General features: G+C 37.1%; 1 protein-coding gene across 4 annotated transcripts in view; it reads right to left on the bottom strand.

Moving 5' to 3' along the window:
* Positions 1–17896, bottom strand: part of LOC141904983 (phospholipid-transporting ATPase VD-like) — a 117188-nt gene that overhangs the window by 17778 nt on the left and 81514 nt on the right. For 2 of the 4 annotated variants that reach the window (XM_074793651.1, XM_074793653.1), the window contains 9 exons: positions 15428–15875; positions 14901–15154; positions 14683–14812; positions 13215–13318; positions 13031–13111; positions 12585–12821; positions 11605–11659; positions 5928–6130; positions 1265–1288 (listed from right to left, as the gene is read on the bottom strand). In XM_074793651.1, the coding sequence (XP_074649752.1) occupies positions 1265–1288; positions 5928–6130; positions 11605–11659; positions 12585–12821; positions 13031–13111; positions 13215–13318; positions 14683–14812; positions 14901–15154; positions 15428–15875 (1536 nt within the window). Of the gene's footprint in view, positions 1–1264; positions 1304–5927; positions 6131–11604; positions 11660–12584; positions 12822–13030; positions 13112–13214; positions 13319–14682; positions 14813–14900; positions 15155–15427; positions 15876–17896 lie in introns of those variants that run through there. The other 2 variants (XM_074793654.1, XM_074793652.1) reach the window with 2 other exon arrangements.

The raw sequence follows: 17896 nt of genomic DNA, 5'->3' as shown, positions 1-17896 counted from the left end.
ATGGCGGATGGTTGAAATCATTTTCAGCTTAAATTTATGGCAGGTTTCGGACTTTTATGAACTATGATCCCTAAAATGAGTCAATTTATTAATTCTATTCATTAATCAATTTACGTTGGCTACATTTCCTTAAGAATTCTGGCTCAAATCAACGTAATATGGACAGAAATGGTAGGGATTTTCATATGGAATTTTACTTCCGCGTTCACTTGACTACTCGAATCGATGACAACAACAGCAGAGTTGATGTAATTTAAGGTGAGAATCCATTAACCAGGAAATGTTAGACTTGATTTCTTGGTCTAACTGCAGTTAAGGTCACCTTTCCACTGGGTGGTGCTATGATATGAGTACATATGGTAGCAAATGAGTACTCGGCGAAGCAATGGTCATTGTTGGCTACATACTTAATGCCTAGCTGTTTTGGGGGATACGGCTAGAATAGATTTAGGCCCTTAATATAGTGTGTAGAGCGAGTGGAAAACCTAAGTAGTTAGTAAGGAGCTGGTTTACACTCATGTATATGACTATTTATTTCGATTACTTTTTTTCAGCTATTAATTGTTGAATGAACTGGTCACTCTGGTCTTCAATTCCTTTGCGGATTCTTGCAGCTGGTGGGATTATATTTAAACCACAGTGTGCGGGTGTACATTTCAAATCAAGCTTTTTTTTCATTGGCAATCAAAGCCGTAACTTATGCGCAACTGTGTCAGATGCTGTAAGTACTTGACGTTTTGTGTAATTGTTTTTTTTCTAATGCCATGTTTAAAATATTTGGATAAGTAATCAGTCGTGCTAACGTACATGCAGAATTGGATTCATCGTTATTATGGGATGATAATTCATGGGCATCAAGAGTCCTACGACATACCCTTGATATGAAGCTTTTTAAAGTTTATCAGACACTTGTTTTGGAGTAAACCGAATAGCCCTTGAAATACCAATTCCACATGGCTTTACGGTCAGTTTCTATGCTCTGCGAGACAGTAGTAATAGATTTTTCACGACAAACACACGATATAAATTGGTCTCCTAAGATATCTATTATACTTTCTTTCACTCCTCTATTATATTCCATAACTGAGTAATTCTTACATTTGATTGCTTAATTACAGGCGGAAAGAGGTCAGATGGCATGAAAATTGATTGTGGCTGACTAATTGGCGCGGGTAGATGAAGCATTGAGGTTTCAAAAGGTGTAGCCAAAATGCTTGTATCATCAAGGATTGACAAGTTATCCAAAGATAAATGAAAACTTCACCTTGTTGATCGTCAGTTGATTTTGCTGTAATTATTTCGTCTGTAATTAATCGACACATCATTCATTTCAAAATCTGTGTTTTCAGCAGATTTTCTTTCAATAAAAGCAAAATTTATTTGACTTATTTTTACGCATTCAAGATTGAATTTGAATTGATCTTAAAACCAGAGAAAGCATTCAGAAATTTAGAAAATCCTACACTCTAAATTCTGTAAAGTCAGTTAAGGTCTTTCGATAGAATCAAGCCGAGGGCTCAGGGGGCTAAAATTCAAAATGCCGAGTACGATGGAGTTTACACACTGAAAAACATTGGGCTGTGTAAGTGTAATTTGGATCAGTCAGCAATATAATAACCCTGCTGCAACTGAGACATAAACAAGTTGGACTGTATTTCTTCGCTATGCTTTGACAAACTGACTCCTAAGCAAGCTGACCTTCCAAATCAAATGTAAATTAAAAAAGAAAACAACAAAATCAATTGATCACCAAAAATAAATAAATTGTTTTTTTACAATACTTCAATTTCAAAATGAGGATAGGAAAAAAAGTGAACAATAAGTGTTTGCCTTGCGTCTTAATTTTTCCCAGAAATATTTCTTTTTCTGGCCACCACCTGCCTTGATGTGAGACTTTACCAAGTTCATGCAACTGCAACCAGGGGACATTGAAAGCACTGTATATTCGGTTAAGTCATTTTGACTAGACTTGGTACATCAGTACTTTATACGTGGTAGCCCTTTAGGATCCACCACATATTCAGCATATTGTTGACCCAGATTTCGCTTCATGGAAATAGTCATGTTATGGACTGATGGTCTAGGCCCTAGGTGGCACTCCTTCAAAACCGCGGTACTTTATGAACTGATTTCAGTGAAATTTTTTGCAAGCTTCCTAGTACGACATTAAACCCAGCAAGGCAGCTAGGCAGAAAGGCAGAAACCTGTTATCGCTGCTTTGCAGCTATATTTCTACTAATATTCCGATGATGAATGCGGTAGCGCATACTTATTTGATGTGTTTTTCCATGTATAGATTAGGTGGTAACGCTGAGATTTTTAACACAGCCACTTGGTACAACAATGGAACCATCAATTAATAAATCAAATGTTTGTATTTTCTAGAGTTGATAGGGCATTCCTATAAGCATAAAGTCAGCCTAATTCCAATTGACCTGCAGGAAATTGTTATCCAGCCAAGGACAGCAACACAGATCTCAACATGTTGTTTTGTCTTAAGTTAGTTCCCGTAGGTTTAATCCAGACAAGCAACTGTAAGTCATCTGCGAAACAATGGAAATCAAGTCTAAGCTGCCTGATTTCATCACCCATCGGTAGTACATTCATAGCGTACAAAATAAATTGCCCATGGGCAAAATGGGGCAGTGTGGTTTACCTTGAAAGCTAGAGGTTGTTTGGAGAAAGGTCATTGCTTGAAAACTCTTTTTAATTCGTGACTTCAAAGTTCCAGAAGTTTAAATTGTATTTTATCTTTCTTAAAGAATTATTTTGTAGTCAAATAAGACAAAAGATAAACATTTGTTTATGGTCTACGTCCAAAAATTCGTAGGGTAGAGTAGGCACAGCAGGGAAACTATTTTATATTTTCAAAAAAATATTCTTCATGATATGAAAAAATATTCAAATAAAATTCATATGATGTCACATGTCAGAGGGTGGCTGAATATTGAGTCTTGGGATGGAACGAAACCTCTTCCAATGTATGGCTAAAACACTGGGGCGTAGTATTAGATCGTTTTAAATCCTGGAATTTACCACTACAATATTCAGACCTCGACCTATACCTATAGTTTGCTGCTTAGTATTTTCAGGTCACAAGAAATTACAATTTATTACAAATTCTATCAAACAGAAAACACAGCGCTCATCTTCTGCTACGATTATTCAGCCTGTTATCATACCAAACGTGCACACGCCCAGCAGTGTTACAGCATCACCATATACTAGTCTGTATGAGCGTGTGTTTATGTGTGCAACAGTCTAATGTTTAGCACTCCCGTCCCGCGCACGTGGAGGCCTTGTGTAGTGAACGTTCGGATCACTTCAATCTCAATCAACACAATCACAGGGTATTAAAAAGAAACAATACCTATGGCGATATGTGAAATAATTATATCCTCACCAGCAATGAGCATTTAAAATTCGCACACACCTAGTCCAATGAAACGTTCGCCATAAATGGCTTCCCCATAATTATTTTAGTAGCGCCGGAATTCCCGTATATCCCAAAGACAGCCAATCACATTCGCTTGTAGAGACGATGCCCCCCAAACGATGTCATTGCAATTTTATACGCAAGAGCTAAGAATTTTCCCGCCAAAAACAGTTTTCCGTCAAATTTAAACAGAGTTGACCATGTCATCGACGGAAGTTCGTCATGTCTTCAATCGCATCGATTATGCGTTGTTTAACCCGAGAACCAATGAAGAAAATGCTCACATAAAAAAACGTACCGCGATTTTAAATGAATTGGCTCAATGCCAACGTCATACTGCTGACAAAGGTAAACCAAAAAAGCCCAAGAACCAAGCCTTTTGGCACTGTTATAACTGTAATACCAATCCGATGCTGAAGATGAACAAGTAGTGTCTTGTTATCAATGGTTTCTAAAGCAGCACTGACGTCCAGCATAATCAGGCCAACTGCCGTTCACTGGTCTATGGCTCCGAGAATGTAATTCTGAACTGTGAGCAATGCAGTCTTGGTACTGCAGTTTGCTTTGTAGGCTGACTTACACATTTCACTTAGTCCATTTCTATTTAAGTGAGCATTCAACCATGCAACTACAACTCATTCAGTGATTCGATACAAAGTGTAGATTTGAGACAGATCTATAGTTTTTGAGAATTTCAGAATCCAAAGCTGGTTTTTAAGGATAGGCCTAACAACAACCTAAGACTTATAGTTATCTGGATATGTTCCTGAAGTGAGTGAACTGTTGATAATGTCTTGAAACTCACCACAATCATATAACATGTCATGAACTACAACTTTGCAATTGATCATGGTAACAAAATATGCATAGGTACCTATATAAATGTAATAAGGAAATACTAAGTTATTCTACTATTCAACGCCCCCCGGTGGCCATATACAATAAATTGCCCATGGGCAAAGCGTGGTTTACCTTGAAAGCTAGAGGTTGTTTGGGGTAAGGGCATTGCTTGAAAAATCTTTTTAATTCGTGACTTCAAAGTTCCACAAGTTTAAATATTGTATTTTATCTTTCTTAAAGGATTATTTTGCAGTCAAACAAGACCAAAGATATACATTTGTTTACGGTCCACATCCAAAATTTCATAGGGTACAGGTAGGCGCGGCATGGAAACTATCGTATATTTTCAAAGAAATATTTTTCATAATATGAAAAAATATTCAAATAAAATTCATATGATGTCACATATCAGAGGGCGGCTGAATGTATGGCCGCGGAAGCTAAAATACCGGTGCAGTAAGAAATCGGCCTATGAGATCGTTTTAAATCCTGGAATTTACCGCTACAATATTCAGACCTCGACCTATACCTATAGTTTGCTGCTTAGTACTTTCAGGTCACAAGAAATTACAATTTATTACAAATTCTATCTAATAGAAAACACAGCTCTCTTCTGCTTATGAAATGTCAAACGCGCCAGCAAGCAGCGTTACAGTATCACTATAGTAGTATTTGTGTGCAACAGTCTAATCTAATGATTTCCACGCGCACCCGGAGGCCTTGTGTAAGTGAATGTTCGCTTACACGTCAATGTCAATCAAATCAATCACCGGGTATTAAAATGAAACAATACCTATGGCGGATAATAATTACATTCTCACCAGCAATGAGCATTTGAAATTCGCACGTATAAAGCACCTAGTCCAATGAAACGTTCGCCATTCTATGGCTTTCCCATAATTATTTCATTAGCGCCGGAATTCCCCATATATCCCAAAAACAGCCAATCACATTCGCTTGTAGAGATAACGCCCCCCAATCGAGGTCATTGCAATTTTATACGCGAGAGCTAAGAATTTTCCCGCAAAAACAGTTTTTCGTAGAATTTTAACAATGTTGACCATGTCATCGACGGAGGTTCGCCATATCTTCAATCGCATCGATTATACATCCTTTAAGCCGTGAACCAATGAAACATGCTCACATAAAAAAAGTACCGCAATTTTACATGAATTGGCTCAATGCCAACTTCATATCGCTGACAAAAGTAAACCAAAAACCAATGACCTTGAAACTCACCAAAATCATAGAACACGCTATGGGCTACAACTTTCCAAATGATTGTAGTAACACAATATGCTTAGGTATCCATATAATGTGGAAAAACTTTTTCCCACCTTCGAATGAGTACTGATGACACCAAGATGGCCGGACAGATGATGGACGGAAAGTGAACGCAATAGCCCGCTTGGACTGTCCCTAGTGGGCTAAAAATGCTTTAGCGCAAAAGATGCAGCTTAACCAGAGAAATAGTGAATATTTTTGGAATGTGCTTCATTATCGAATTCACTTTGAGAATCAACATAAAAACATACATGTTTAAGGGAGGTGTGACTGGATGGGTTAAGCACTAGATACCATGCTGGTTAATGGCTTAAAAGATTTTATATTCAAGGACCATGCAATGTTGATTTGATAACCTTTAACTTACTGTGTTTTTGTAGAACATGTACAGACACATGCGAGCCAAACGGTCATAACACCAGTGTCCATGAACAAGAAGTAATTTTTCTAAGTGTCGGAAACGACCTATCGAGAAATCTGAAGCCATCACAGCTTGCATGCCTTCTGGACCAGAAATACCAACCCCAATATCAGCTGTATGAATCATGTTCACATCATTTGCTCCATCACCTATACGTTAAGAACAGTAAACACTCATTACATGTAGTCCTAAAAATAAAACGTATAAAACGTATATAAAAAATAAACTAAGTCCGAATAAAACATGAGGCCCATGAAGGCTTGAAGCTATGATATTAACTCATTGGTCGCCAAACAAGTACTGATACGTTATCTCTCATTACTTTCCAGCCAAAACCTTATGAAAATAAAGTGCACTTCAAGTGCACTTCCATGAGTAAAGTACACTCAAAGTGTACTCATTGACTGTACTTTTGTGAAATAAGTGCACTTTTTCATAGGGAAAGTGCACTTCACAAAATAGTGTACTCGGTGAGTGTACTCATTGAGTCTGCTTTTGTAGAATAAGTGCACTTTATCATATGGCAAGTGCAATTCACGAATAAGTGTACTTGGTAAGTATTCTACAAGTGTACCACCCAATCCCTTAAGTAAATCAAATGTATTTTCATGTATAAAAATTTATTATTTTTTGTGTATTTTCCATATGAAAATATAATTTTAGCAAAGAAATGTATTTATTGATCAAAATGTTTTTTTTGAAATATTTCATGACCACAAAATTTTTATTATTTTCATTGGGCTAAATCAATGAGATAAAAGTTATTATACGAATTAGCGTTCATCCCGTGCTTGACTTACAAAAATTCAAATGTTCAAAAATAACTTTGAAAAAATATCAGGTTTTTACGGGATTTGAACCCATTCATGACAGCTAGCTAAGGACTGGGATTGAGCATGCAGTCAGCACGGCGCCATATGCAATTATTTTGAGCAAATTCATTGCTGTCTTTAATCAATTTTCGTGGTTAATTTCCTAGTTGGGACAGTCTGGTGTTTAAATTCAAGATCCAAGGCAAGTATTATTTATTGTGTTGTATAAAATATTTGAGTTATTGTCGACGTTATGTTAATTGAGTGAACTGTAATCGGTACAATCCGTGGCATTTACCCCCTCTAATCAATTAAATCAAATGCAAAACTTTATTTCAATTTCATTCGTGATGAATGGGATATAATGTTAAATGTAAGTAATAAGTAGCCCTAGATTACACCATGAGCTTTTTTTAATCACAATCTGTCCAGTTCTGAAAGAGGCTGGTTTGTATTCTATTACTGATGATTTCTTACATTTGTCATTTTACAGATGGAACTACCACTACAAGGATACTGGAGGCTGGCAACGGTCGTCGTTGAGTCCAGTAGCGAAAAACGACCAAGTCATCGGTCGAAGGTGGCGGCGCGCTGGCGCTCGTACGGTCTAGCTGCCCGTCATCGTCATTGGCGTCCAGTAGCGAATGATGACTAACGATAGTCACCACAATTCTGATAATTATGGTGTACTGAACGATTAGGTAGTGCACAGTATAGGCCTATGCCAATTATTTCTACATTTACATTATAACTTATAGAATGCAAATTTTCCATTGATTTAGACAGTGAGTAAATAAGTCATATGTCCTCACATATATATATATTTCCTCAAGACAAGCTGAAGGTTAAGACAATAAGTCAAAGTTATTGTAAGAATATGCAGGTGGCTAAGGTTTAAAAGGTTTAAGTTACAAACCTTTTAAAATGGTGCCCATAAAAGGTTTGGGGCTCTGATACACACTCTCACGACTTAATTAAAATTCAAGACCCAATAATTAACTGACTAAGACAGCATTTCATACCATAACATATATCCATTGTCACTTATATCATTTCAGGTTATGTGAGAGCGCTATTCCAAAATGCTTAAAGAGCATCATTCACAGAGGAAGAAGCCTAACAATGTGAAAAGTCGTATTACTATTAAAATTGTAAATATGGCTGAATAATAATGGAGACAACATAAATGAAACTGGGCATTCAAGTTTTTTTTTAGGTTTTCAGGATTTTTTCCGTGCAGAGAAGTGCACTCAGAAAGTACACTCATTGAGTTCATTACACTAAACGTGCACTTAAATTGTGCTTTAAAAGAAGAGCACTTTGTTCCAATTTAATGCAGTATGAATGTACTTTTTGAGTGCACTTTAGAATAGGCTCAAAGTGCACTTTGAAAGTGCACTTTGGGGAAAGTGCACTTTGTTTCAATTCAGTGCACTTAGAGTGCACTTCTAAAGTCCACTTAAAGTGCACTTTATTTTCATAAGGGGTACTGGTACGGTTAACTTATTTCATAACTCTTAATGACGGATGGTGAATTCATCATACAACACCAGTTAGGTTAATGCCTTTTAATACTAAAACAAATTTTACTACTAAAACAGATTATCATCAGTCATTCTATGCTATGTGTTAGTTATCATCTATTGAAATGGGGGCTGAACATGCATGAATGGGCATATATCCTGCAAAATACCCCCTCTGCACTGGTAATTGCTACAGATTGTATCACTCTTAAAAGAAATGCTGATTATTTTACTTGAAAAAGCTAGACTAGATGAAAACTAGGGGTTCAGAGACACCATGCCCAGTTGGAAAGTGGTTTCAAATGCTCAAAACTTTTTTCCACCTACGAATGAGTACTGATAACACCAAGAAGACCGCCAATTGCGTGATAATTGGTTGATCAACAATACCTGTCTGATTGTTAAAGATCCCTTTCCGAAGAATACCCATCAAAAATTGGTATGGAAAATGGTAAACCAGTAGGAAGCTTACTTGAGTGACTTCAGGTGAAGAGAAGCAAACACGAAAATAGATAGGAGCCACGATTTTTTCTTTTTAAATAATAAAGACATAAAGCAAGAATAAGTTGCATTTCCTTCAAATGACAATCCACTACCAACATCCGATAAAGTTTAATGCCACCATAGACTACCGCCCCTGGCTCCCTGAAGAGGCAGGGAACCAGTCAATTCAATTCAGAATTTATTTTACAGAGAAAGTGGTGATTAAAGCATCTTCAAAATCTATCTTGAAAACTTAAAAAATGTGTAAAAAGTCATCTTGAATCTGATCTTGACCCGCTTTTGGGCTAAATATGAGTTTGAGGTAGATACATGTATAAACAAAATATCAAGACAATCCATTGAAGCATCTTCAAAACTTCCCAAAAATAACAGGATTCCGTAGACAGATAGAATAGACAGAGGTGGATACCAAGTCCCCGCCCTCGGCTCAATGCTGCGCAGGGACAACTGTGATCCAAGGATACCACGCCCACTTGGAGAAGTGGTTTCAAATGCCCAAAAATTTGAAAGTTTCGTTATTCAATGTCCCTAGGGAATATTACAAAATATCCCTAGGTACCGATATAAATAGAAAAATTGTATATAATTCAATATTCAACTCCTCTGGTGGCGAAACCAAAAATCTTGGTAACCCCAATTTAACGTGAGGTAGCACTAATTTAACGCTAATTTAACGTATCGATAAATTGATACATGAACGTAGTAATTCATAAATAATAATCATAATAATAATAAGATAATCATAATTCAAATCGCAAATTCAAATCGCAAATATGATGATAATAATATAATAGCGATCATAATAACGATAAGTTCAAGAAGACTGCCCTGGCAGCCATATTTGATGGCCGATGACCTCAGTTTTCGATAGGGATGCACATGTTACCCGCCAAAACTCAGTAACTTAATTTCATGGAAATCCATCGAGAATTTTAGGCTGTATTGTACAAATTTGCCATATTTGATGGCCAATAAGCTCCAAATCAATAGGGGTTGAAATATCACGTGCCCCAATCCCCACCAGGGAACATAATGAAATATGTTTCGTCAACAAGGTGATCTTAAGTTACATTTCAAGTATCGAGCACGCCCTGGTGGCCACATGGAATTAATGTGACCTTTGGACAGGGGCTTAGCATTCCACCAACTTCATTCCTGCAACATACTTTCATTATCAAATCTGCTTCATTGAGAAGTTTATCTGGTTGGGGGTAAAATGATCAATGCTGCTCTGCATGTATGTTCTTCTCATGACATCACTGGGGAAGCCCTTCAGGATGATCCACCTGAACCTCATTAACATATTCAATGCTATGATGTCATGAGGGAGGTGAAACTGGTTAAAAAAAAACTAGGCCTACATACTACCAAGATTTTGGGGTAGTTATGGTCTTCGAAAGTCCATAATAACTACCGAACAAAGTGTCGGATTTTGACAAGAGAAAGTTCTTGTGATGCAAATGGCATTGAATTTCACATGTTTCATTATGGACAGTTAAAGATGCTGCATAAAAAAAATGTGTTCAAATCAAAACGAACTTTAGGCCTTTTTAGGTAATATTCTAAGAGAATCTGAAACCCACAGCTTTCAACTTTGTGCAAGCTTAAAAAAACTAGAATGAGGCAAGCCTCGAATGTCCCTGGCCTGAAATTCACGGCCACGTGAAGTTACAGGGTTTGTGGAAAATGCATTAGAAAATATCATGGCCACAATTATTTCTATAAGAATGATATTAGAGAACATGTGTACTAAGTGTAAATAATTAATTAACAGTTGCAGCCTCTAGGCTGTTTTCCCATGATGGCCATAATTTGAATCAGTCAACAATTGCAGCCTCTAGTAATAATTTGAATCGAATCGACCCAATTTTAAATAGGGATTTGGCCCAAGTGATACCCTACTTGTGTACCAAGTTTGAAATTAATTGGTCAACAATTGTGGCCTCTAGGCCATTACAAAATTTCTCATATCGACCCAATTTTAGATAGGCTTCGATCCCAAGTGATATCCAACTAGTGTACAAGTTTGAAATGATTCGGTCAACAATAGCGGCCTCTAGGCTGTTAACGTCATTGTTCATGTTGGCCCCCTGGTGACCATAATTTGAATTGAAAACAACCCAATTTAAAATAGGGTTCTGGCCTATGTGATATCCTACTTGTGTACCAAGTTTGAAATGACTCGGTCAACAATTGTGACTTTTAGGCTGTTAACATAGTATTTTTACGCCCCCTCTCAACTAAAGTTGAGCCGGGGGCATAAAAATTAGGAAATATATGTTTGGTTAAATCTACTCAATTCACCCATTGATAGTGAAATTACAGGCTAATGAAATTGTGTTTGAATGTGCTAAAAATAGATTTTAGTGTAGTGTATTAAGCATACGAATGACTATCGATCGGCCAGACCGGTGACATAATAGACTCGCTAACACGAGCCAAAAATTTCAATTGTGTACTCGTTTTTCATTTATATTCTCTAGGCCGATATGCATTTTATTTATATTTCAAAGCAATTATGGTTGATGATGTCAATCTGGATATCTTAGTAGGCCTTATTTCTTAAGACACTATAATTTAGATCCCTGAAACCAGTTGATATGGAAATCAAACCCGGGGAGGGGGCTTTCTTTCCATGGATAAAGGAATAAATGATGATCTGACACCACAACAAATTTTCTTATGTCATATGGATCTATCAAACAATTGCATAAACCAGTGACTTGTTAGAACAAGGTTACACTGCAATTCTATCCAAGCCTATTCATTCGATCAAAATCTTACCGATAGCTAGGGTTGTCATTCTTAAATTAGCTTTCACTAAACTCACCACCGATGCCTACAAGTACAGCAAAAAAAGTACAAACAAAAAAGTTGTCTAGTTTGATATTGTCTCAAGTAAGATAAAAAATTAAAAATTCAATTCAACAGAGATGAAATCGGGCAATTCCAAAAGGTCGGAAAAAGAAACTAGTACTCGCAATGACCTGCAACGCGCGTGTTTAGAAAATTTTATGAAAATTAACCATTAATTGACACAATTTCTGTGAAGTTGAGCCACAAAATCAACTATTGAATTGAATTGCGCCGGTAGCATCTGAAACACAGTCACAGTCCCGGGCGCAGCCACAAGTCTTTAACCCGGCCCCGGCCTCACGGCAGATACATATGCCGGTTCTGCGTCTGAGATCGGCTTTTCCTGTGTCACGCGTACAATCAATAGAATGTTTACAATTCAAATAGAAACAATTATTGATTCAATCTGTACTGTCTGAATGGAGATCAGGAAAACACAGATAATCAACGCTTTTACGGTTCGCAGCGCTTTTATGGCCGCTGTGATCTACCGATTTCAGAACTTTGTGACCCGGATTTACACTGCTTTCAAGAGTGATGGAAGTGAAACTGAAAGGTGAAAAATCTGTCTTTGGATTGAAGATTTTCATCCCTGATTCAAACATTTACTGCGGTAAATTAGAGGCATATGGTACAGATCAGATCGCAAAATGATTGGCGGTTTGGAAAGAAATCAAACGCGTACCATACATCGTTGTATCGGCTTTAAAACGTGTTTAAATCGCGTGTACTATGTGTTTCAATTGGAACGATAAACGAGAATGCGATGCCTTCAACGCAAACCATGTGCAAATTTTGTTATGTTTATTCCAAGCTGTACCGTACCACACAAACTCAAAAATTATATGTTACCACAAGATGCATTGTAAATAGTCAGCGAGTCTGTGAGTCTGCAACCTGATGTTTACCTTTTGAAGAGGAGTTGCACGACAGCATATAACAGAGTAACACTGTTCAGCAACTGACAAAAACCTGCGATCAAGTTTTGATTCCTCGTCTAAAGCAAATCCTAACGTAATACCATCGATAACTAACACTATATCTTTACGGACTGCTGGTCGTCGGTAGCCTTGGCGAACCTCAATTTGTCGATTTGTTTTCTGAAGCCACTCTAATTTTTCTTCAATCAATCTTTCTGCTTCATCCTGTAAAATTATCAGGATGATCTTTTATCATCAATGAACTTTTAAATTTCAATGAACAAAACTCATCTAAAAAGATACCTGACAGTGTTATAAGTACATGCACATGTATATACTGATATTCATAAAACAACCTCTTTGGAAATTTCAGAGCGATAATGAAGTTATTTTGAGACCGTTATGGTATGAGGTTATGAAGTTTAAATAGGTACCTTCTTCGTAGCATTGAGTTTGATAATGTGATCTTGTGGATCGATCAGTTTACATGAATAACCAATATTTATTGCAGTTTCCTACAAGACAGATTTCCTACATAAACATAAATATGTCTCTAACAAAATTAGATCATAACCTAAGTACTAGATCTTGAAAATGTTGTCATCGAATAGTATCGACCTGTTTATCTCCAGTAAGCATCCAGATATTTATGCCAGCCTTTCTCAAACTAGTAATTGTTTCAGGGACTCCTTCCTGCAAATTGTCCTCAATCCCAGATGCGCCTGAAAACATATTACACTGCCATATCATATGAACTCTGGTCAAGTCACAAGTTTTTCCACATACTATGGTAAAAATATATCTTTTTCAAAACAATTTTTGTCATAGTTACCATAAATTTAAGCTACATCACAGGTTTTGGAGGGATTAAATAACACCTGGATTATAGGTAGATCCAAATCTGAATTAAACTTATCTGTATTAAGTGGGTTTCTAAGAGTGTTCTCCACAGGTAAAAAGCTTGGCAGGGTTGTGCATAATGCCACAAGTCCAGATATTACATATTACAGAATTTCCCGGAAATTTCTGGAAAATTCTGTCAGATATCTGATCTGAGGAGGGGTGGGGGTAGGCAAAATTCCCGAAGATTTCTTTCTGGAAATTTCCAGCAGATATCTAATCTGAGGAGGGTTGGGGTTAGGCAGAATTCTGGAATATTTCCCTAACCCCCCAAACCTTACACCTCTAACCCCTAACCCTAAACCCTACCTCACCCCGGCCAGATATCTGCCTGAAAAAATCCTCCGAGAATCTGATCCCCGGCCAGAAATATTCCAGCAATAAATCTTCTGGAAATCTCCCACATGATTCCGGTGAAAATCTTCTGAAAGTAACTGACTTTCTGTTCTGTGTAGTTTCTGGACAAACTAGGGTACTAGCCTATAAAATTATTCACGTCTGAAATGCAAATCCTTGACACTAATCACCTTTTCAAGAAAAAATTCTGCTCACTCCAAAACTTTGTCCATAACTATGGGCTCCAAAATGACTTGAAGACCATGGGGCCTGTTGCTAAGTCATGAATTAAGTCCATAAGTGGTCTTAAATCATAAGACTGGTTTTAAGTTGTTAAATTGACTACAGTACTAAGTTGGTCTTAGACTGGTCTAAAGTCTTAATCATGACTATGCAACTGGCCCCTGCAATTAAGAAATCAGTTCTTATATCCATTGAGGCCATCGATTGGCCTAGCCTAAATGTTGTAATTATGATAGCTTTTGTTTTTATCGATAATGTTACATAAATACATCATCACAAATAATCCTTCTTGAGAAATTGCCTGTTGGTATTCTTGTTCTTGTCAACCAAGATCGCGTGTATACTGACACAGCTGCACCAGGCAATTGAAAATGATGTTCCTTATAAAAGGAAGGTCTACAAACAGTCAATACGGCCTAGGACACCATGGATGACCAGATACTTTGACTCTGGAAAATCGACTGATAGGCCTCTGTCTTTATGGATTTCGAAAAAGCATTTGATAAGGTACTACATCAGTGTGGCCAAGCTAACGGCCGTGGAGAACACTGGATTCAACTGTAGCTATTTTTCTATAAGGGTCTTAGGATTCTAATTATGGTTATACCGAGAAGTTCCAGGTCAGTTTCCAGCTGACAAACTGCATGGAATAAGGCTTTGTCCTTTCGATCATATGTCATAAGGTCAGCTTGTTCATACATGTTCAACCAGGCTTCATATTCCAGCAGAGTGAGGGTCTAAATAACAGTAATGAATCATTTGCTGTATAATGTAATATTCAAACTGGCTATGAACATTAACGTTTACAATAAATTTCATACAAACCTTTTTCGCCATACATAAAGTTCGCAACCCTTGGTTTGCTGAAAGTTCAATACTCAATTCAGTTTGTTTAATTAGGGCTTCTTCTTCTAGATTACCGCTAACATCAGCTAGATTTGACAATATGGATGAATCAGCACCCTTTGTATATACAATCACATTCTCGCAGTTTGGATATTGTATGACAACAGACATTCTTTTCCTCTCTGCATCGAATGGTAACACTTTCAAAACTTTAAACGTCACTTCACCTTCAGCTGAAATTATATAGGATTATTCAACAGAAATTTAAAATCAATGTACCAAACCCCTGGCTAATTGTGATCTTAACTGTTGTTCCATGATTAAAACTAGAAGTTAATTGAAAGAAATTTCATGTCTATGGACTAACGTGTTCATAAAATTACCAGTTACCATTTTTCTATTTGCAACCTTTCTGTAAATCATTAATTCAATGGTCTCAACTGACAGATGAATTTAAGAAGTACATAGTAGGTAAGCACAAAACCTACAACAATAGACTAACTCACAAGGAAACCAAACTGTAACTGAGTTGACACCACGTCTCAGAAGACGGCAGCCATAACGATACGCAGCCTTTACGAGTGCCAGTTCATCGGGACTCTCAGCTTCATAGCACAATGTTATCTCAACTGGACCACAATCATGTTCCGAGATGTTCTTATCCTTTCTCTTTCGCTTTAGTTTACTCCCACAATGCCTGGCCTCACGATAATGTGCCTCTGTTAAATTATTGCCAGCTTTATTTTCAGCTTTTGGTGAAATTAATGTTTCATGTGAACTAGTTTTTGTTGTTGGTTCTATGTCGATGTTTCTATGATTTCGATGACGACGATGATGCTTTTTATGATGTTTTTTCTTTTGTCTTTGATCTATATTCAAGTCAGTATCCGCTGTTGTATCCTCAATATCTGAAATTTCATGAGTCTGAACTGGGATTCCTTCTTCTTCAGCATACTGCAACGGCAATATACACAAAAAAATATTGATGAAATAGTGAACAGGCAGATCAACTACAGTATTTGGTGAGAAGGTTAAAAACAATCTACAATCACTGATCTATGAAACCTAGAACCTATTTGAACCTAGTGTATATGAATACAAATGTAGGAAACCACCAACATTTTCTTGGTAAGACCTGATTAAAGACCAAGTAGCGCTCAATTAGTCAAAATGCTAATTATGATCTCATTCAATAGTCCACTAACCCATATACCAGTACAAAATGTTATTTTTTTATAAACACTGAAATTTATGTAGCTAGGAGTTTGCGCTGGTGGGAATACAGCGTGTAGACCCTATTGAGTCACCATCAGCACCATCTACATGGGTATCAGATAAACTACGCAATGTAAAAATTCCTTCAAATACAGACCTGCCAACCTGACTACTTACCAAATCCTAACAATTAACTTTTAAAAGAGTAACACTGACACCCTTAAGAGTAACATGACCCCGAAGCCCCTCTGGGGTTCCCTTTGTACATTGCACGGAATAATCTACCAGCATGATCGCTTGCTGATAGTGGAATGTTGTGTTCCACGAGGAATAAAGTCAACTCTTTTGAGACCTTTTGATGAACGAGTACTCGGTAGTAAACGACGAGGAAAATGTTTGAATACCTGAGCAGATTTTTGTTTCAGGCGGTTCATCGTCATTTGACTCTGTTGCCGATGAATTATTCCCGAATGATATTTCATCAAACTGTTCCTCACTCGCGTCCGCCATGATTAAAATATTTCAAGCTAATTTCCAACCGAAACCGTCCAAAACAGAAACCACCAATTTCATTTATTGACACTTTACGTTACATAAACACATCAGCAATATAAACCAATATAACAATAACAATAATAAGATTACGAAACTAGGGGTCCAGGGACACCATGCCCACATGGGAAGTGGTTCCAAATGCTCAACAATCTAACAATTTCAATATTCAACGCCCCCTGGTGACCATATACAGAATCCAATGACCTTGAAACTCACCACAATCATAGAACATGTCAGCAGCTACGATTTTGTAATTGATTGTGATAACAAAATATGCCTCGTTACCACTTAAATAAGGAAATACTAAGTTATTCTACTATTCAACGCCCCCTGGTGACCATATTCAAAACCCAATGACCTTGAAATTCACCACAATCATAAGACATGTCACGAAATATAACTTTGTAATTGATCATGGTAACAAAATATGCCTAGGTACCAATATAATAAGGAAATACTAAGTTATTCTACTATTCAACGGCCCCTGGTGACCATATAGAATAACTAATGGCCTTAAAACTTGCCACAATCATAGATGATGTCATGAGCTACAACTTTCCAATTGATTGTGGTTACAAAATATGCATTGATACGAATATAATATAGAAATACTAAGATATTGCATTATTCAACGCCCCCTGGTGGCCATATACAAAAACCAATGACCTCGAAACTCACCACAATCATAGAACACGTTATGAGCTGCAACTTTCTAAATGATTGTGGTAACAAAATACGCTTAGGTATCAATATAATGTGGAAAAACTTTTTCCCACTTACGAATGAGTACTGCTGACACCAAGATGGCCGCCAATTGCGTCATAATTGGCTGATGAAAAATACCTGTCTGAGGTATAAAACATCCCTTTCCAAAGAATACCCATCACAAATTGCAATGAGAAATGATAAACCAGTAGGAAGCTACAGGATTCAGAATTTGGGCCAAAATTAACGTTTTTGGGCACTAAAAAGGTCATATGACGGCCATCTTGAATCCGATCGACCCAATTTTTTTTTATGCTGATGGGCCCTGGGGGAATTCACATATACCCGAAAGATCAAGGTAATTGATCAAAGCGTCTTCAAAATTTCCCTCAAAAAGTTCAAAAATGTGTAAAAAGTGCTGATTTTGGCGAACAACAATGGCTGCCAGTCGGCCATCTTGAATCTGACAGGGCCAGTTTTTGGGCTGAAGATGTGTCTAG

The sequence above is a fragment of the Tubulanus polymorphus genome, chromosome 5 (genome assembly GCF_964204645.1).
Source record: "Tubulanus polymorphus chromosome 5, tnTubPoly1.2, whole genome shotgun sequence".
Lineage (NCBI taxonomy): Eukaryota > Metazoa > Nemertea > Palaeonemertea > Tubulaniformes > Tubulanidae > Tubulanus > Tubulanus polymorphus.
This window is presented reverse-complemented; position numbering and strand designations above follow the sequence as displayed.